This window comes from Callospermophilus lateralis, chromosome 5 (assembly GCF_048772815.1).
Source record: "Callospermophilus lateralis isolate mCalLat2 chromosome 5, mCalLat2.hap1, whole genome shotgun sequence".
NCBI classification, from domain to species: Eukaryota; Metazoa; Chordata; class Mammalia; order Rodentia; family Sciuridae; genus Callospermophilus; species Callospermophilus lateralis.
The window spans coordinates 93,886,877-93,909,122 of record NC_135309.1 but is presented as its reverse complement, the minus strand read 5'-3'; the positions used below and the strand labels follow the sequence as shown (position 1 = coordinate 93,909,122).

The 22,246-nt window shown below is 37.4% G+C and overlaps 1 protein-coding gene and 1 pseudogene across 1 annotated transcript in view; both read left to right on the top strand.

The window, feature by feature from the left end:
• Adgrv1 (adhesion G protein-coupled receptor V1) overlaps nt 1-12,715 on the top strand; it is a 522,757-nt gene extending 510,042 nt beyond the window's left edge. Inside the window, exons 87-89 of the mRNA XM_076857025.2 lie at nt 321-512; nt 4,318-4,492; nt 12,597-12,715. Of these exons, the coding sequence (XP_076713140.2) occupies nt 321-512; nt 4,318-4,492; nt 12,597-12,715 (486 nt within the window). The remainder of the gene's footprint in view (nt 1-320; nt 513-4,317; nt 4,493-12,596) is intronic.
• Nucleotides 12,716-16,745: 4,030 nt separating this feature from the next.
• LOC143399323 (ubiquitin-conjugating enzyme E2 G2 pseudogene) lies at nt 16,746-17,222 on the top strand (annotated as a pseudogene).
• Nucleotides 17,223-22,246: the final 5,024 nt, after the last annotated feature.

The window sequence follows — 22,246 nt, the reverse complement described above, 5'->3', positions numbered from 1 at the left end:
CAAAATGTACACAGCTAATCAGAATTACCTCTACCATTCTATCTACTTTCATGTATTTGTAGGGCTTATATTTTAACCAAGATAGAAAGCTATTTTATCAGTGAAAAGTGAGTTCTCCTAAAGGACATTGATGAACATTTTGTGACATTTGGATTTACAGTGGCCTCTTGCTATACTGCTAACATGTTCTAGAATTCTTGGCTTTTGATAGAATTTGGAGAACATTTGTAGAAAATCAATTCTGCATGCAAATGTGTTTATTCCCCAGTGTAATGGCAGAACTTCCTTTGACATATTAATGTTTTTTTTTTCTTTTGCAGGGACTTTATGTTTTTGTGGTCTATTTCATTCTACACAACCAAATGTGTTGCCCTATGAAGGCCAGCTATACCGTGGAAATGAATGGCCACCCAGGACCCAGCACAGCCTTCTTCACCCCAGGGAGTGGAATGCCTCCTGCTGGGGGTGAAATCAGCAAGTCCACCCAGAATCTTATCAGTGCTATGGAAGAGGTGTGCTTATCCCCACCCCACCCCCTTGATAACCTCCTCATGTCAAAAAAATTATAAGATAAACGATGCTTGACAACTTTTATATCCTTTACCTGTTGACATCCCCTGTTTTCTGGACCTTTCTTTCCTCAGGGTAGTAATAACATACTTGTTATGTTATTATTCTTCTTCCCTACACTGTGATCTATACTGACTAGTAATTTGTAATGGGAAATCAAAGACAGCAAAATTTAACATCTCCTTCTTCAAGATCTTTTGTAATTTGATATGGCAGTGAGTGAGTCCTCCTAAGAAGTAATTTATAAAATAGTATTCCTCCTAAAAATGTTTCCACAGTTTTCCTCCTTCACCCAAACACTCAGTGAAAAGAAAATAAGCTGAAACTTCTTTCACCTTAAAGACTAGAAAATATTTTAGAACGAAGAAGTTTCAGAACCAGTGCTTCTGTGGCACTACTGAAAAATCCAGCCAGGATTTCATCTATAAAATCTACCTCCTGCAGCTCTCTGCATTCTATCCACATCAGTTTGATTTCCTGTGTCTGAATCACATTGCCACTAACCTGTCATGCAACCCATAGCATGAGGCCACTGCTCAGATTTTAAGGCAAACCTGGATACATCTAGCCAGGAAGAGATGGTCATGCACATCCATGACAATCTCTGTGGGGCCTAAAATGTTCTTGGTTATCATTCCTCATGCAGCACATATTGCCCTCTATGTATTAAGTAGCCAAGGGAAATGGCATTTGTTTTTATGTCCTGCAAAATAATAGGAATCCAAAATATATTTGTCTGAAAGGAAAACAGCTTATTGATCAAGCAATAGGAAAGAGGGAGGGAGAGAGGGAAATAGATAGGTGATCTACCTGCCCAGAGACATTTTTTTTTTGTCCTCCATGGCAATATAGAAAGTAATTTTATTCCTGTCAGGTTAAAATTAAGGTAAATGATCACAAGTCAAATTGTATTTGTATATAAATTGTGTGTGTGTGTGTGTGTGTATGTGTATATATATACACATACATACACATATGTATATATGTATATTGTTTATATACATATTTATGTGTGTGTGTGTGTGTGTGTGTGTGTATATATATATATACACACACACACATATTTGAAACAAAGGAAATTTCATGTAAAGAATTATTATCTGATATTAGGGAAACAGTAAAAAAAGGTGCGTGCCAGGGGCTGCGGGTGGGAAAAATAGAGAGATATTTTGATCAAAGGGTACACATTTTAGCTATAAGATGAGTAAGTTCAAGTATAATATTTAAAATTTGAGATAAGATTATAGAATCTCTAAATATTTGGAAATCTAGTACCATTTCTGTATCCCAAAAGTTCTTTAAAAAAATAGAATTATTTCATCAAAATTGACAGCAAAAAAACCCAGATATTTTTATAATGAAAAGTTCATAAATGAATCTTCAAAAACTTTTTTTTGTCTTTGTGAATGATTAGCTAATCTAACATTTGTCTAGATATTAACACTCATACAAAATAGCCATTATCTGCATGTGGCTATTTAAATTTAAACTAAAATTTTAAAACATTAAAGATTCAATTTATCTTTCACCCTGTCCAACATTTTAAGTGCCAACAACCATGGGTCTGGTAGCTTTAGGTATTTGAGAACATAGACATAAATTATTTGTATCATGGCAGAAAGTTCTTTTGGACAGTGCTTGTCGAGATGATAAACTTCATATTAAAAATTTTAAGGAATTATCTCCTTTCAGTGTACTTTTTCTTTTTTTTTTTTTTTTTGTACTGGGGATTAACTCAGGTGCATTTTACCACTGAGCTGAGCCATATCCCCTTTTTGTTTTGTTTTGTTTTTTTTATTTTGAGGAAGTATCTCACCACATTGCTGAGGGCCTCACTAAGTTGAGGCCTCACTAAATTGCTGAGGCTGGCCTTGAACTTGCAATCCTATCTCAGTCTCCCAAGCTGCTGGGATTGCAGGCGTATGCCACCAAGCCAGGCTTCTTTCAGTGTAATTTCTGAAGTCCTCTGGTCATTTTTCTCAGTTTAAAGTACCCCTACAGTCTCTCAGAAAACCTTATGCTAAAATAACTGAACAGACACTTCATAGAAGAAGAAATGCAATCAGTCATCAAATATATGAGAAAATGTTCAATACCTCTAGTAATTAGAGAAATGAAAATTAAAACTACTCTGAGATTTCATCTCACCTCAGTCAGAATGGCAATTACCAAGAATACAAGTAACAATAAATCTTGGCAAGGATGTGGGGGGAAAGGTACACTCATACATTGCTGGTAGGACTGCCAATTGCTATAACCACTCTGGAAAGCAGTATGGAGATTCCTTAGAAAACTTGGAATGGAACCAACATTTGACCTAGTTATTCCACTCTTCTGCATATATCCAAAGGGCTTAAAATCAGCATACCATAGTAAGGCAGCCAAATCAATGTTTATAGCAGCTCAACTCACAATAGTAAACTATGAATTCCAACCTAGGTGCCCTTCCACAGATATTTGGATAAAGAAAATGTGATATATATATCACATTATCATATATAAATGATAAGAAAGAATGAAGCATACTCCAACTAAAGTATACACACAGACATACACACACACACACACACACACACACACACACACACACTGGAATATTTCTCAGCCATAAAGAAGAAGAAAATTATGGCATTTGCTGGTAAATGGATGGAACTGGAGACTATCATGCTAAATGAAATAAACCAATCCCCAAAAAACCAAAGGTTGAATGTTCTCTCTGATATGCTAACTCACAATAAACGGGGAGAGGAAGTTCACTGGATTAGACAAAGGGGAATGAAGTTAAGGGATGGGGATGAGAATAGGAAAGATAGTAGAATGAATTAGACACAACTTTTCTATGTTCATATATGAATACACTACCAGTGGAACTCCACATCGTGTACACCCACAAAAATGGAAAGTTATACTCTGTGTATGTATGTCAAATATATTCTACTTTTATGTATAACTGAAAAAAAAAACAAATAAAAAATTTAAAAAAAAATCTTATCCTAGTAAGCAGCAGCTGTGATGGTCCAATTCCTGGGCTGAAGCCACTGCTGGAGTGTTCATTGGGATGTTGCATAGCCACATAGCTCAATGTGTGCTCTGCATTCCTCAGAGACTTGGAACTGGCCTTGATCCAGCTGTCTAGGAGGGACTGTCGGAGGCATTATAAAAAGACTTTCACAGAAGGAAAGCCTTGGAAAGGAAAGGAAGGATTAAGGAATTGTTTACCAGTAACCTAGAAGAACATGAGTACATTTAAACATTTAATGATAGAACTTATTTTCTGAATCATTTAAATGAAAACAAGGAGGGGTTTAAAAAACATTTCTTTTTCAATTTAGTGTGTTCTTATAGATAACTACTATATTTAAAATTTATTTTAGATTAAAGATTAGGAGTAGTCTTTAATATGTATATGTACATAACCGAATTTCCTTCTGCACATCTTAAAAAAATAATAAAGTATACTTATTAGATTAAAATTAGTTTTATTTCTGTACACATTACAGGACAGAAATCTACATGTAATTCTAATACAGAAATTATTTAAATCACCAGATTAGATTGATACAAGGAAAGACATAATTTCCTAAAGAATTAAGATAAAACTAAAGGTCTTAATTTAAAAACAATTCAATAGCTATTTCACTGGGTCTTTATAATAAGATGTGGAAATAAATTGTTAATACGCATTTCAAAATGAATGTGAACGCATTCACATTACAGTTTCCTTTTCCCTTTATCCCAATTCAAAAGGTGCCACCTGACTGGGAGAGAGCGTCCTTCCAACAAGCCAGTCAGGCCAGCCCTGATTTGAAGACAAGTCCACAAAATGGAGCTACGTTCCCTACTGCAGGATATGGCCAGGGGTCATTGATAGCGGATGAAGAGTCACAGGAGTTTGATGACTTGATATTTGCATTAAAAACTGGTATGTATGAACCCACAAATTACATTAGAAGTAGGAACTCTTATACGATACTATTTTTATCTTCTCAAGAAGTGGCAACAGTACCATCAGTACCCTTAGCACATCCTGATTCTCATGACCCTTTCCTAATCCCAGTTAAACTCTAGAATATTTTGTTCTTGGAACCAAATATAGCACAACCTAAAATAATATATAATTTGCTTTTAAGAAAGAATGAGGCATACTCCAACTAAATGTAAATTTCTCTGTCCTAGAATCTTGCTAAAACACCAAGATACTATTGAGTCAAGTTCTGTGTAAGATAGCTAGTAGAGATTTCACTGAGGGAATTTTGCCTCTGACCTGCCAAAATGATCTTCTTTTGGAGTATTTTTCAAGCAGAATCTTGCAAAGGCAGCATAATGAGTGTTGTATAGTTCTATAGTTTTCAAACTGCCATCACATAGAGCATTTCATTGACCCTTTATTTCATTGTTCCTTTATATATACATATATATGTATATTATTTCATTGCTCCTTTATACACACACACACACACACACACACACACACACATACATGCACACAAACACACACAGAGTTTCATTGCCCCTTATGTTTATATAAAGTGGCAATGAAACGCTGTATTGTCAATCCCACTCAATCTGTGACCCCTACGAGGAACTCTTACAGAGGACAGAAATGCAGTCCTAATCACCACAGTTTAGCAGTGTGTGATGCTAGAAATATGCTAAGTCACATGAAGGACTCTGGAAACATGATTAAAGGTCATGTGCTCTTCAGGAAACTAGTTAATGTGTATTCTTCTAGTGTCTACATGTTTGATTTATAGTATAGATATAGTAGATAATTCATTCGTCAAAATTCTATTCTTAAAAGAATATTGTGAGATAATTTTAGGTTTTTCAAACCTTATGGTAACTTTTTTAAAATTGTTTTTTAAATTTTTTTTAGTTGTTGATGGGCCTTTATTGTTATTCATTTACATGTGATGCTGAAAATTGAACCCAGTGCCTCACTCATGCTAGGCAAGTTCTCTACCACTGAGCTACAACTCCAGCCCCTAATGGGTAGTTTTAAAACATTCTTTTCCTCAGAAAAAAAATGTTGAACTGTCACTATTATTAAAATATATATTAACTTTTAATTTCTAGATATCCAAATAAGAAAGATATGTCCATGCTTAGGTGAACTTGCCGAAATATTTATTCAAAAGTACATTTGATTATATTACAGTTTGATTGGCTATGAGATATATTGTTTTGATTTTTGAAGAACCTGTACTTTTTAAACACGTATAGAATGGAGGAAGGGCCTTACAAACTGAGGAAATAGAATTAGTCAAAGCCCAAAAGCTTGACAGGGTAGGGCCTGTTTGGCAAGAAGCTCTTCACAGTCACTTCTCCATAGGAGGATCCCTTGATCAAGTGTATTTGAGAAATGGCAAAGATTCTTACTACATATTATTGTTTTAGTAGTTCTAAAACTCCTAAAGAAGCCCAGTTTATTTAGTTCAACCTGGTATTTTTTTTCAAATATTTATTTTTTAGTTGTAAGGTGGACACAATATCTTCATTTCATCTTTATGTGGTGCTGAGGTTTAAACCCAGTGCCTCACATGTGCTAGGTGAGCACTCTGACACTGAGCCACAACCTTAGCCCCTCAACCTGGTATTTCTGAAGCACATTTATTGGTGTAGATTCATTTGGGGAAGCAAAACTCTTGTTGATATTTTGCATGATATTAAATTACTGTTCAGTCATCATGGTAAGGAGTGAGATTTTTGTAGAACATAGCCATGAAGGTTTTTGAGGAGAGGCCTAACATGTTCCCATCAGTTTTTGAGGCAGAATAACTTTTATGAAAGTATGAAGAGTAAATTTAGAAGCAATATCAGAAAGACTGGGAGTTTATTACTGTAGTCCAAGGAAATGAGGTCAAAGCCTCAAATGTTAGGAGTGAAAACAAAATAAGAACAACACAGGAAGACCGCTGAGGAGGAGCCCAGGGGACAGTTGCAAAGCTCCTGCTGCTGCCCTGGGTGACTAAGGAACAGTAATCAGACATTTGTTTATTTGTATTTATGTTTTGTCAGCAGGGGGAAGCTGAGGAGTTAAGACTTAGATGTTAGGCCTAGTGGCTCCTGAGTATTCAGGTTGGGATCTTAGGTGAGTGTCCAGAATGGAAGTTAATATTTGAAAGTGATCCGCAAAGAGATTATATATAGCTTATACCTATAGCTATGGACAAACAAGGTGAGATCTGGGAGAGTAGAAGGAGAAGGGGGAAGAGACGAGGAACAGAGGGGAGAGAAGGAAAGGGAAGAAAAACAGGAACAAAGTCCTATATAATAACTACACTGAAGAGTAAATAGACAAGGGTCCCACAGAGAAACTCTGGCATAGTCAGAACAAAAACAAAAGAGGGAAGAGAGTTTTAGGAGAGAATGATCAGCTACATAAAACAACCATTGGAGTTAGAACTGAAAAGGAGCTTTCAGATTAATAATCATGCTCAGGGCAAATTTTGTCCCCAGTACTACATACAGTGTTGTCAGTTGTTGATGGTCTGACGCTGGAAACATAAAACGAATTCCTGGAGCATAATTCAATTAGATCTGCATGTTTTATATATATACATATAACAAGTACTAAATGCATTTGATTCAGGAATGTATGGAATGACTTGCTTACTTATAGATTTAGTTTAGCATTCCTCAGAGTTCCCTAGGCTCGTTAGGAAATAAATACTTTAAAAGATAAAAATAACAATCTCTAACATTGGTTCCTTGTATTTTTAGAAAAGGTACTATAATAATCAAGCACTCCGCCCAGACATTCTCCATCACAGAATAAGGTCAAATAAAGGAGCAATTCACATGCCATTCCATCTACAGCTGAATTTACAATTGACCTATAGTCCAGATTCAGCCAAACATGTGTTTTGTTTAATCCATATCATTCTAATATTTTTGACCCAATATAAAAGTTTAGAGATAGCCCAAAAAAACCCAGAATTTCTAGAAAAATTTAGCAACAGAATACCTGAAATCTATATTGCACTGCTCCATTGGAGCTGAGCAATGGCTGCCCTTTTGAACATAAGTGCAGATTGTCTAGCATCCACAGTTTCTGGTTGATGCTTGTCTCTCATATGTATTTGAGTATCAAAACTATAAAATTTACTGATTGTAAATTATAGTGTTTAAAAATAAAAATTTACATTATTCTTTTAAACTGATATAAAGGTATCTTAGTATCTTAGCAATTTGGTACCTAATGTTTTTTTTTTTTTTTTTATTTCTTGAATGTATGAACAGGCTTTTCTTTTACATTTGGATGGATGGATGACTTCCTGGAAAGAGGACCAAATAGGTCTTTCAGTAGTCAAGTTTTGATAACATTTCCTGTGCCCTTTCAATTACTCTAAGAACTTATTTTTATTTTTTCAATAAATAGTGTTTAGATATTTGAGCACATATTAAAAGACTTATATGAGCCAGATGTAGTGGCACACACCTGTAATTCCAGCAACTCAGGAAGCTGAGGCAGGAGGATCAAGAGTTCAAAGCCAGCCTCAGCAACTTAGTGATGCCCTAAGTAATTAACCAAGACCCTGTCTCAAATTAAAAAATAAAAATGACTGGGGGTGTGGTTCAGTGGTTAAGCACCCTGGGTTTAATCTCCTGTATAAATAAATAAATAAATAAATAAATAAATAAATAAATAATATATAAATTCAGTGATTAGAATACCTTTACTGGGTATACTAGAGAGAATTTAATGTCTTTTTAGCTAAGACAATCTCTTTCTAATTACATTAAACTGAGAAAGATTAGACCTCTAAGAGGGAAAGAAAGCTCAGATAATCCGTTTCCAAACAGGAAAACACTATCACTTCTTTTTAAGCACTTAGAAATGTGCCTTTATCTTCACCTCTAACAACCAAATTCAAAAATGAGAAAGACAATATTTTTGAGACCACCATGTTGGTGTATAGTTTTTGTTGCAAATTTCAAAGTAACAGTAAAACACGTATATTAGTTTAAAGTAGGAAGTCCTGACTCCAAAGCCAGTCATGAACTGTTTTCCATCTGAATTTTTAATACTTATTTTTTAGTTGTCATTGGACACATTGCCTTTATTTCACTTATTTATTTTTATGTGGTGCTGAGGATTGAACCCGAGGTGATGCACATGTGAGGCAAGCACTCTACTGCTGAGTCACAACCCCAGCCTCCCCATCTGAATTTTAACCATACTGAATTTTGCTTAAAACCAGAAAACCACTATTGTCATTTTCTAGTTCATAAAGTGTTTTTCTATGAGAAATCCACATTTTACTCTAAAAACAATACATATTTCCATTAGTTGGTCTTGAAGGGCACCAGCCTTTCCATAGGCAAGTGAGACCATCAGTTCTAAAATAGTGGTGTCTTGGATATTATTGTTTGTTTGTTTTTAAATAGAACTATCTGATGTATCATCAGTGCCCCCTACCAAGCCTTTAGGAGAATGGGAACAGTTACCCTCGGACAGCCTTCATTTTAGGGAAGAAAAAGCATCAGGCTAAATAGAAGAGAGACTCAGTCTACACTGAGGGTGAGGGTAGAGTGGAAGGGAATGTACTATATTTACATTCTTAACAAGAATTGTCTTGAGTACTGACACTTTCATGTAGATCCAAAAGCTGACAAGATCCTAGAAAATGTCAAGTTTGGAGCATATTTGGCATAGAAACGCCTCTCTTCACAGACAGCTTCTCCCAGAGCTACTAGCCTGATTCCCCATCATCCCCAATGCCTTAGCTTCCAGTTTTACCTCAGGCCAATGACTCAAATGTCACAGTAAACGTTTCCCTCCTGGAAACCCAGAAATGACTTTTTCTTCAGTTAGAAGGAAATGAATGACAAGTCTTTGAACACAAATGAAAACACTCAGAATTAAGACCCAAAACAAACTCCTCAAGTTTCTCTGTGAGAGATCACACATCAAACCACTGTTGCTTGTTAAAACTCCAAGAACTTCTGCAGTATAGTGTATCAGAGTTAGTTGAGAATGAAAGGGAAAATTTCAAGTTTGGAAAGATTTTGAAATTTTTTCCTCAGAAAAAAAAGAATGAAGGAATGAATATGACCTTCTTGTCCCTCTCACACTGGGAAACTGCTAAAAACTAAGAATGGGCCACAAAGTCAGAGAACCCTGTGTTGAAATCCCAGTTCTGCAGTCTATTAACTTTGCGACTTCAGCAAGGGACTCAGCCTTTTAGTTTCCTCATTTATCAAATGAGGATTATTATAATTAGTTTGTAGGTTCTTGGAGGGCTTGGAAATCATCTGTGTAAAACACCTAGGACAGTGTCTGGCAGAGTTAAGATTCAGTATATGTTATAAATTATTTCTTGGGTTCAATTTGTTGTTATATATAATAATAATTTTAAAAGTTCACAATGTATTCCACAACACCTGCTTGTTCCTGTGCCATGACATTCAGTGGCACGGGATTAGAAAGAATTTAAATATGTGCCAAGGAATTTGAAATTTATTCTGTAGACAAAGAGGAACACTTTAAACTTCATGATGAAGGAATTGACAGATCAGAGCTGTCCTCAGAAGAGGCAATATGGTGTAGAAGAAAACACCTTCCATTTGGGATCAGAAGGCTGGTAGATATCTCCATTCTGTGACTTCCCTGAGGTCTGATGTGGGCACTTCAGTGGACATCTCTGATTTTCACTCAGTTTCTGCATCTGTAAAATAGAACTAATAATCACCCCCCGCCCGTTTTTTGTTGCTGTTGTTGTTGTTGTTTTGTGGTGCTGGGGATTGAACCCAGGGCCTTGTGCATGTGAGGCAAGCACTCTACCAATCGAGCTATATTCCCAGCCCAATAATCACCCTTTTCCTAACCGAATCGTGTTTCAACATTAAGAAAAGGGGAAGTTCAAGATTAATGTAAATTATTGCATGAATTCCTTCAAAGTTGCCTGCTCTGTCCACCAAAGGGAAGAGTTTCTGTTATCACAATAGCTGGGTTTTTCTCAAAATTTTGGCTTAAAAGATAAATACCAAAGTACCTTAGAAAAAAAATCATAATACTTACTGCCAAGTATCATTTGAGACCACTCAGTGAATGACAAAGATATGGGAGACCTAGTTTGTGTTCCCAGTTCTGCTTAGTCATTCTTATGTGTAATATGTGCCCTTTCTGAGTCTCTGTGATGGATTAATATTTGGATATTGTGTGTTTATTTTAACTGGGAAGACATTAGGAAGGAGGACAAGGTAGTTCATTTAGATGTAATAACTCAAGGGGAGGCTAGGATGTTCTTCCATCTCTCAGGGCCCTTGGCTACTAAACAAGTTCAGTGCACTCAGTACTCTGAACTTTTCTTTCTAGGGCGCTTTGTCCCTGTGGTCACCAAAGGCTTTATTACAGCATTCCTTATGGGATTTAAAGTAGGCAGACTCTGAGATCACTGTGGGTTGGTACCTGTTAAGTCATTAAGACTGCTCTTCTTTGGTGCTGATTGTAGGGTCCTCCCGAGATCTTCCTAGCTGGTCCCATGTTGGGCAGTTCTGTTTCTAAGCCCACGAGCTCTTTCTTATCCAGTTAAAGATGCTATGAATCTCAGGGTCTCAGTCACCTCCTCCTTGTAGGATGGCCACTATCTTACCCCGAAGTTCTTTCAAGTCGAACAGTCCTCCTATATCCCTGGCAGAGAAGCATGGCCATTTATCTTTTGAGAACAGGCTTTCCTTCAGAAGCCAGGCAAATGCCATGCATGATTCAGGAGAGCTGGGAGAGCACCAAGGGTCAGAAAGGTCCTGTTGGCTCTGAAGCAGGGCTTAAGACAGGCGCTGCCATGCTGAGACAGCAGGAGGAGATGCAAGAGAAAGCAGAAGAGCTCTGGAAAGAGTCAGCAGATCAGAGGATGAGATGGGCAAGTTATGTGACATTGAAGCAAAGGAAGGAAGTGAAATTTCAACAGCAGCCTTTAACAGAGAGGGCGTGAAGGACAGAGGCCCAGGAGAAGAGAGGGCTTGGCCAGAAGGAGCACCAGTGTGTTTGCACTTCCTTCTCCACATAGGTTACGCGGAGGCAAATTCACCATCTTCCCATAGCTGCCAGCTCTGCAGAATTGCCCTTCCTCTGTCTCAGACTATCGTAGACTGAGAAAGATTTCTCAGCTACCCAGGAAACTGGGTTTTCATTTTCTCCTTTTTTGCAGAGTCTGGTGCCAAGCAGAGGGGGAGGAGCTGTGAACTCTGGTGATTCACACAAGCATACCCTGTGACCACATCCCCACTGTGTGTGTGTGTGGGTGTGTGTGTGTGTGGTGTGTGTATGAGAGAGAGAGAGAGAGAGAGAGAGAGAACAAGTACATGAGCGTTCATGTTGTTCTAGGTATTACAGAAAAAAAGAACAGGTGTTAGTCTGGCATAGTTTTAGAATTTATTATTCTGAATTGTGAAAAAAAAGAAAAGTAGTATTGGAGTGTCCTGAAAACAGATATCAGGTATTGTCTGTAGTTAACAGAAGCTGGCTTCATAGGATCCCTGTGTGGATCTGTTTCAGCACAGCTAGACAATTACCTACATCTTGGAATCAGCTCTGATCATTCAGAGCCAGTGTCTTTGGTGCCTGTTTTTCTTTGCAGATCACTGACCAACACTGAGTATCAACTAATGGAGCTGCTGGGCTCAGTGGGAGTTATGAGGTTGGAGGGTTTATGTTTTCTAACAACAAACCCTGCTCACCTGCTGAAAAAAAATCTCATAAACCTCCATATTTTTTATTTTGATAAGCCCTTAATTGAGAAACACTGTTCTTGGTAGTTAGTTCCACCTGTCTACCATGCAGAAACAAACAAAAATAAACAGACAACAATGAAGACCACAAATTTGTGTCTTTAGAGATTAATTCCGATTTGAAAGTTACCAAAGTCAATGTCAATATACTTCCATAACTGATAGGGACTAATATCTATTTTAAATTGTGTAGTTCTTTTAAAAAAAAATAATATAGAAATAAACATGTTTTGGCTTAATATAACTCAAGAACTCACTGCACTGTTTTCATGTTTATTCTTTTGTCATTGCAGGTGCCGGTCTCAGTGTCAGTGATAATGAATCTGGTCAAGGCAGCCAGGAAGGAGGCACCTTGACTGACTCCCAGATTGTAGAACTCAGGAGGATACCCATCGCCGACACCCACCTCTAAGGCTTCACTAACTGTTCAAATGAGGATACTTTCACATTTGTCTTGGTTTTGTACTAAGCCGCTAAGTACATGCAGCTGTGAAATAGGAATCCATGAGTTGTACTGATTAACACAGAAGTGATTGTTATATTTGGAATATAAATGGCTTATATTTGTGCAACCTGAAAATATACTGCTATATAAATACCCATTTAAATAGGTTAATAGGATATACATATTACAAGAATATTAGTTGACTTTTAATCATTTTACTTGGCTAACATTGTTTAATGGAAGTAATAACCAATAAAAACACTGGGATTCATTTGGCATCATGCAGGCTCATTATTTGAGGAAACGTGCGTGAGCAAAAAAGCAAAATGTATCTAGATGGTGTCAAATGTCTGTGTTCTTCTAGCACTGATTCAATGACCTGGATCAAGATTTCACTGCATCTAGGAGACTTAATTCCTGAGATCCATAAAATTATGTTGTGCTGAGGGTTCTGCACCTAAGTGCTGACAGGGATACTGCAGTTAACATAGTCTTTTGCCAACAGTATATATTTCTGCTCATCATAAAATTAGGGATCTGAACTCTTTCCAGAATGAATGTCTTGTCCCCAGATAAAAATAACTCCACCAAGCCTTTCACACAGCTGAGAAGTGGCTCATTCTAACAATATAGAGTTTGTTTTGGAAAAAAAAAAAAAAAATTCTTGTTTTGGAGTTTTAGTCTTTCTTTGTCTTGGAATGAGAAATCAGAAAGTATAGCCCAGAACAAACCCTGGTGTGTTAGAGGTGATTTCATTGACTGTTGTTCCAGGAGAATCATTAGGAACAGAACAAGATTGTGCTGAAGAAGGCTTTGACCTTTTATTTTTTAATCCCTAAGTCTTTTTGAGAAAACCATTAGCATCTCAGGAAAAATTTTTGTAAAAAAAAATCTGGGAGAATATTTTATTCTGTTAATAACTTCCCTTAAAGTCACAATTAAAAAATATCCAAGTGCCCTATTGTTGTGTGGCTTGCTTTCTTCTCTTCTCTTCTCTTCTCTTCTTCTCTTCTCCTCCTCTTCCTCCACTTCCTCCTCCTCTTCCTCTTCCTCCTCCTCCTCCTCCCCTCCTCCTCCTCCTTCTACTTCTTCTTCTCCTTCCTCTCTCTCTCTCTCTCTCTCTCTCTCTCTCTCTCTCTCTCTCTCTCTCTCTCTCTCTCTCTCCTGAAGTGGCTTCATTTATCTTGAGGAGATGTCAAATAAATCTCTCCTCTTCCTGTGAGGACTCTCTCTAATCTGTCTCCTCCCTGCTATATTGAGTTTTGGTTAGTAAATGGTCCTCATAAATAGCAAGCAAAGGCTGCCCAACAGTGTCAAACAGCATACAAACCAAGACTGTATCTTTGGAGCACTCAACTTATTTTTAGGAGCTTTCGGAATTTTGGTAATAAGATTGAATTCACCTTAAGGGACAAGTGAGTTGTCTTTTAACCTACAATGTTGCACTGTAGTCCATTTTAAGTTAGAACTGATTCTCCTACTTGCACCCACCCTAACTTAAAATGTCACTTTCCATTTAATTTATTTTTGAAATTGGTAAGCATTTTCAAATTGTTAGTGGATTTTTATTGCATGATGATGATTACAGAAATACGAATGTTCACTGTGTGGAATACTCTAGTCATATTCACTAGTAACATACTTAGCAGATATCTAGCCATTCAACTGTCTGACAAAGGTAATTGTTGACAAATGGTACTTGTTTCTACATGGTTTCAGAATTTGGGAAACCCTAGCCAAAAAAAAAAAAAAAAAAAAAAACATGACAAACAGGGATACTTTTGTTTTTTAGTTTACTGGATTTCTATTGGTGTCTGTATTGCCATCTTGATAAGGAATCACAAGGACCACCTGCCACTGTTCTTTTAAATATTGGAATGAAAACCTTAGTACTGTGGCTTCTAGGGCTGCTGATGTGACTCAGTGGTAGAGCGCTTACCTAGTATGTACAAATCCCTGGGTTCAATCCTTGGATTGCAAAAACAAAGTTCATAAGCCAACAGCAGTAGTAATTCCCTTCCTGTTTCCTCCCAGTGTAGACTAAAATGAGACACTTGCTTTTTCAGGAGGAAGAAGCAAATCAAATCAAATTCTCAAGAATGAGATTGGAACACTCAGATATCACCTGTGACCTTTCTCATTCAGTTAGTCTGAAATCTCTTTTTATCCATAACATTTCTTTAACAGCTTTATTAAGATATAATTCTTATTTTACAAAACTTACCCACTTAAAGTGTACAATTCAAGGTTATTTAGGATATTACATAATTAGGGTTCTTTAAATTTTATGTTAAATCATCTTTATTCTAGTAGCTAAATTAGAGAGCATCATTTTTCTTGATCTTTTAGAGATTGCTACAGATATTTTTCTTAAGAAATATATTCAAATGGATAGTGATTATTGAATCAATCAGATTTCATAACATCTTCATGGTACCAAACAGCTTTCATTTTCAAGCTATAATTCATCAAGTTTTTTTCTGCTCAAGACCTATAACCAACATTATTTCATTTTGACAGTGGCCTATCTTATTAGTTCATTTTCTGTTGCTATAATAAAATACTCATGACTGGGTACCTTATAAACTGAAGAGGTTTATTTAGTTTATAGTTTTAGAAGCTGAAAATTCAAGATAGGGCAGTTCCATCTGTTCAGCCTCTGATGAGGGCCTCCTGGGCTACATCACATGATGGATAGCATTATGGCAGACAGCATGGTGAGACAGGAATCCAGAGAGTGACTCGGGAGCTGGCTTGCTCTTTTGTAACAGTTTGCTCTTAAGAGAACTCACTCAGTGAGACTAGCATTAACCCCTTCTGAGGGCGGCATCCCCAATGACCTAACCACCTCCCACTAGTTCCCACCTTTTAATGGTTCAATCACTTCAATGAGGACCATTCCTCCAACACTTAATCCTTTGCAGGACAAACCACATCAAAACCATAGCACGTATATAACAAGTTGAAGATAGAATAGTTTGTTAAGGATTATTTGGGGTGGGGAAGGGGCAAACTGAGAGCAAATTCCTCATTTCTCTACTATTTCATGACCTGTTAGTCATGAAACAGTTACTTTTCACCTATCAGGTTTTGTGTGGAAAATTACATATGCATGAATATTTTGCAACCAAATGATTATAATCTACAAGCTCTCCTACTTATCTGGTTCCACAGTAGGAAGTTAGAGAAGCGTGTGTTTGTCATTTCATGGTTGATTTATTATGCCTCTGCTAAGTACATTTGAAATAACAGGCTGCACTATAACACTCAACCCTTGATAACAGGTGATTTCTAATCATAGTGAACCAGGGGAAGACTGTACTCTGAAAGTAAGGAAGCTATGTCCATCAGATGGTTAGTGCCCAAGTTCCAGAGAAACATAACTGTCCTCTTTCATAACTGAGTGATGCCTCTACTATATACTGTTAGGACCTAATTATTGATAAAATCAAGACCTTTCCATTATTTAGCCACATTTAATTTCTCAAGACGGTCCAAAAGATCATGAGTCAAAATTCTTTGCTTCTTGCCAATCACCTAAGATAAAAACTAAACTGGAGAGTTGACCTCCTTTCTAGTAAAGGACAACAGTGACAAAAATGCTTGGAAAAGCACCTAATTTACTTTCTGGTGCCTTATAATCCCTCTCCTCCCTTGCCCCCAGTGACTAATTTTTTAAAGAATAAATATTTTAAAGCCAACAAAATAATGTTTCAATAAAATGCTCAAAAATCACAATTTGACAATGTGGATTCTTCAGCAAATATGACAGAACAACAAAATGGGAGGATGAACAAAAAATTGAATAGATTTTATTTGAATTTACCTTTGGTCCAGGGATCCAAATGTGGTATAACTGGAAGAGACAGACTATTTTTAGAGATATAAAACATTTTTTTTTAATATGACAAAATTTCCCTTGAAAGACTTCTCACCCCAGTGCTGGGATGCAGGTGAGAAGAAGTGGCGATGCAGCTACTGCAAACATCACGGGACGGCGCTCAAGAGGCTGAAGGCCAAGTACAAGCAACTAACTCTGAATTCTTCAGAAAGAATTGTGACAGGCCCCATGAGTGAAGAGAATTTTTTTGAACGGGAGGCATGGATCATGGGCCCCCAAAATACCAGTTTTGAGTTTGGTGTTTCTCCTGGCATCATGAGTTTCTCACTTGACTACCCACTGAGTCCTCAGAAAATGAAGTGCACTTGTGACATGTTCCGTCGCAACATCGACCCAAATGGCAGAGAATTCATCTCCATCCTCCACAAGCCGGCAATGACCCCACTGGACTTACAAGAACAGATTTAAGAAGTGAAACCTGGTGTGGAATGTGGAGAAGAGATCCCTCTGTTGCTGTCAGTGGTGACAACAGAAGTGGAGTTAAGCATGGATACCTCCAAAGTGTGGCGGGACTAACAGGAGCAGTTTTACAAGATTGCCCAGCAGATTGTGCAGAAGTCTCTGGGGATCTGAGGCTACCCATGTGTGGATGGCGAGGGAACATGGTGCAGTTCCAGTGCTGCTCTTGGGACACTCAGTGACAGTGCTGCCAGTGCTGCCACCAAAACAGGCAAGCTTGCACAACCATGGCACTCCTTTTGTGTTTTACAAGTAGAGGTTATTCTTACAGCCTAGGTACAGTCTCTTCATTTATTGTGCATCACAATCACACTTAGAAACGCCTTTGGGAACACTTTGTAAATGGTGGGTGAGAAATGGGAACCCAGAACAGAAGATTATTGGTGGCCATGAAGACCATTGGCTTCTCTGGTTGCATTTTTAGGAGATGAGTGTTCATGTCATGATTGTTGGTACACTGCTAGAGCAGGCACGGGAAGATCTTTGAAGTTTTAGTGACTTTTTCTCCTGAGTCCTTTACAAGTTTTTCTTTTTCCAGCTAAAAGTTGGGTCACTCTGGGGCTCTGCACTGTATACTGTGGTTGCACCAGGACCATTCTTTGCTCTTGAAGTCAGAAGGGACTCTACCATTAGCTGGTACAGAATGCAGAGGTGTGCCTTTCCCCAAAAAATGGACCTGGCTAGGGACCTGGACTTCAGCTTCAGGCCCCAAGTAGAGGGAGCACTTTTTTACAGCCTATGATTTTGGTGCTGTCTAGGTGTCTCTGATAGCAGAGAGAGGTGAGCAGCACAGTACCCCTAGCAGATACCATAAGAAACAATAGGTCTGTTGTATGGGGAAGCAGATGGCCGGCCTGTTTCAAACAAGTTACATTTCAATAGGAGATTCTGTTTTTAAAATAAGAGATGGCCTATGCAACATGCAATAGATTTCATTTCACATTAGCCTCTTTCCTTCCCTTTTCGAATATGTCCAGTAGACATTTGTCTTGTACCAAAATCTCACATTTCGTGGTGTTGACAATTCTGGTTCAGGGGCTCAGTATTGAGCTTCTGTGGAGGCCAGGTTTGTTTCTTCTCAGAAATGTTTAATTTAATGATTAATCATTAAATGTTTGAAATTCCATGCCAGGACTTGTGTTTGGAAGGGTAGAGGAGGAGAAATGTAGTGTTTGCAGGCATGAACGAGATGCAGCCTCTCCAGAGTGGGAAGCAGTAGGTGGTGTGGAGACTGCTGGCCTGCTTCAAGACCATGGGGACAGAGTCACCTCTGGGCGTCCATGGGAGGTGGAAGAGGAGCAGCATTCTCTTTATAAAACATAGTATTTTTATTTATCGAATGAAAAAAATCATATGCTGTCCAGCTTTTGTGAGGGAACTTAATTCCTATATTAAAAAATGAAGTTCTACATTTCCCCCTCTTACAACAAAAGACTTCTCACATAGTAAAGAAAATTTGGATCTTCATTCTTTCTCTTTTTATTCACCTTTCTATTTTTCCTCTTATAGTGCACTTATGTCAAATAATTTCTGAAAAACCATTAAAACATTTTTAAGTAAAGCATATCCTTCACACAATGTGTGACAGACTATTGCTTATAAAACAAAATTTCAACCAAAGTAATTTAAAAATCAAGTTGTCTTTTATTAGAAATTTGTGTATCAAGCAGCATCCTGTCTACAAAATAGAGAGAATTCTATTGGGCATGGCAGAACAGTTGGTATTCATAAGATAACTTGATTAGGATCAAGGAAACAGCATGATACAAAAAGCAAATTGGTTAACAACGGGTAACTTCAGGTTATTTTTTTGGTAAAGTTCAAAGCAGAAGGTACTTCCTTGTACCAACACAGGTTGACTGTGTTTGTGTGTTGGGCACACAGTGGCATGTTACAGAGATTGAACCCAAGGACACTTTGTTACTGAGCTACATCCTAGCCCTTTTTAAATTCTAAACTGAGACAAAGTCTTGCAAAGTTGCCCAGGCTGGCCTCAAAATTGGATCCTCCTGCCTCAGCCTCCCAAACTCTGAAACCACCACATCTGGTCACCAGGTCCTTTTTGATCGATTGCTGTAAATGTCCTATTTTCTAAGAAAACTGGCCTGTTTCAGGGTTTTTATTTCATGTATTTGCAGTTTGATTATGGCTTAAGTGAATCCATTTTGGTTTGGTCTTTGGGGGTTTAATTCCAGAGTTCAGTCAAAAACAAAGGCCTCTCATAAATTTTATTTAACATTGTAAGTAAGGATTCTAATAAAAATTGATTTATATTAAAATGAAGTGCATCTTACTGCTCATGAGAAGTAAAAAGAAATTCCAAAAATACCAAGATGGGTGATGGTTAGCCTGTTCCTCCCAGAGCCTCAGTCACCAACTGATAATTATTTAGCTGCTGGAAATGATATGCAAATTAAGGTGCCAAAGTGTGAGTCAGCATCTAAACTGAGACAGAGGGGCAAGCAGAGTTGAAAAAACAAAAAATGTTTCTCTTTCTGTTTTTATCTTATTACCCAGGGTTTATGACTGATAACAGTTCTAAAATGTTTTAGTTACTCTTTAACTCAGAGATATGGACATCGAGATTGGAATACACACTAGATTAATCAGTTGCACTGAAATATCCATGGAGGGAATACTCATCTGTCCCTGGAAAACATGAATTTGCAGATCCACTGCACAGAATGAGAATCTTCTCCTTCTTCCTCCAGCAGGCTGCTCCTAGGCCCCACCTACTGTGCAGCTGGTGTATGGGGATGTTATGGAGGGGTGGAGGAAGTTCCATTTCTGAATACTGATCCTGGTCAGAATGTTAGTAAAGAACCAAAATGACTGACATATTCTCTCCTCATAGAGGTAGTTTTTCTGCATATCCCTTACACTGCTGAGCTGGAAACCCCTGATTATTTTTCCTCACACAAGTCCCTCCTAGATTTTTCCTATCAAGTGTTGAAATATGAATTACATATTAAATTCTGGGTTTTTAAAAAACGATTAAATAAATACCAGCTCTGTTCCTGCCATAAAAGAGATAAGAACAGTTGGTATGTTCTGACTTCTAGGATTTTCAACAACAATTATGTTTCATCATAGAAGAGGTAGAAAGACACTCAACTGTTAAGTGTTCCCAATGAAATGTGCATTTCTACTAAAAGCAGAGGATGAGATTATTTTTATTCATGTAGGTGAATTATTTTGCTCTAAGACAAAGACCCAGGCAGGATGACATGGCCCTTTTGCTCTCCTCTTAGCTCATAAGGACTGTGATTCTCTGTCAATTAGTCTCTCCTGCTCTGTCTCCTCTTCCTCCTCCTTCTCTTTCTTCTTTTCTCTCTCTCTCCCTCTCTTTCTCCCTCCCTCCTTCCCTCCCTCCTTTCCTCCTCCTTCCTTCCTCCCTCTCTCTGTCTTTCTCTCTCTCTCTCTCAACTGTAAGTAGACTGAAATAGAGGTTAGGAGTTAATAAGGCCAAATAATTACCCATAATAAGTTCAATCATGATTCATTTTCTTTACATGGTGTTCACTTTGCTTTGAAATGCAGGCTACTAGACGATTCCTGCTGATAGCTAGGAAGTCCTATGGAGGAAATTACTTTCCTGGATATAAAACAAAGGAACTTATACAAATTTTAGAAAATAAGACAAATTATGAACTCCACAACCAAACAAAATAAATATAACATAATAAATATAACATAGAATGGATTTTCATAATGACTCTAACATCAAGAGCAATAATAAATCGTATTCAGGTTGAAAAATTACAGGTATATGAAGTTGCTAGAAAGAAAGTACAATTTTCACAAGCCTTAAAATAAGTGATAATTTGGACTTCTTTAATAATACAAATATTTAAGTTAAGGATACAAAAATTATAAAATACCTGACAATTTTAGAACACAAAGGAGTTACCAAGATATACTCAAAATTTGTAGTCAACTCCAGATTGATGTCTGCCTGGTTCACTGAAAGGTGATTTTCCAAGAAAAGAATTATTAACTAAATGATTACTCTGGAAGGCTTCCTTTGCCAGTACCCAACATTTTTCTAAAACATCACTAAATTTAGCACTGGCATAATTACATGTAAGCCAACTCAGATACTGCTTCATTGCTACAAGAAGCGAATCATAAATGTCCTACTCACAAAATGTGCACTACTCTACTACACACTTATCTTGGTTTCTGAGTACTATATTTGTGACTATATGGTCCTATTTCATCCAGCCTACAGAAGTCTTTAGCTAAGTTCAGTGAACATTGTATTTTATTCAAATTCTATCTCCAGAATACAAGGTTGACAATTTGGAATCAAAGAATTCCTTCAATTTGTGGCATTTAAACTCTTGACCTGTTTTTCTCTCCTTGGAGAACAACCATTCTTTCACAAAATTTAGATTGTAATTAATGTAAATGTGACTGTAATTTAGAAACTCCAAAGATGCCAAGCCTCTTAACTTCAGTGAATAGTACTTCTCTTAGCATCCACACCCTCTTCTGAGCTGGGTTGTGGACTACTTAGACCTTCCGAGGGGTCAGATGCCAACTGGAAATAGAATACATTTCATGCACTTCATCAGCTTGGTTCCGGGTGTCTTGTGATAAAATGTGTAGAACCCAAGGCCCCGTAGGGCTCTTGGAATAAACAATAGCTACTTTCTGTTTTAGATCTAAGCTGTGTAACATGAAGCACAGAGAGGGAATTGCTCATTCTCTGCCTTCTTCAATGCAAAGTAAAAATTAAGCTCAGCATGTCATCACATCCTTACAAGTAACTTATGTGAATGTTCCTTATAAATAGACTTTGAGAGTGCCAAGGTTTCAGTGAAATAGGAAACCATTAAAATGATTTATCATTTATCATTTTCATTCTGGGAATAACAGAGAAACCACCTCAGGCAATAACAGACGCTTCAAGGACTGTAAAAGAATCATAGATGATGACCAAAACTATTAAATTAATTATTAAATCAGGTAGCCTAAAAAAAAATTAAGTAGACATTAAAAAAGCAGCCTCCTACAGTTACATCTGCTGGCAGCATGCATGCTGGTGGCAGTCAAGGCAGGACATACGGCAGGGTTTAGCAAGCCTCCTCTGATGGTGGTGGCTATTGATAGTTCTTGGTTCTCCCTAATAAGCC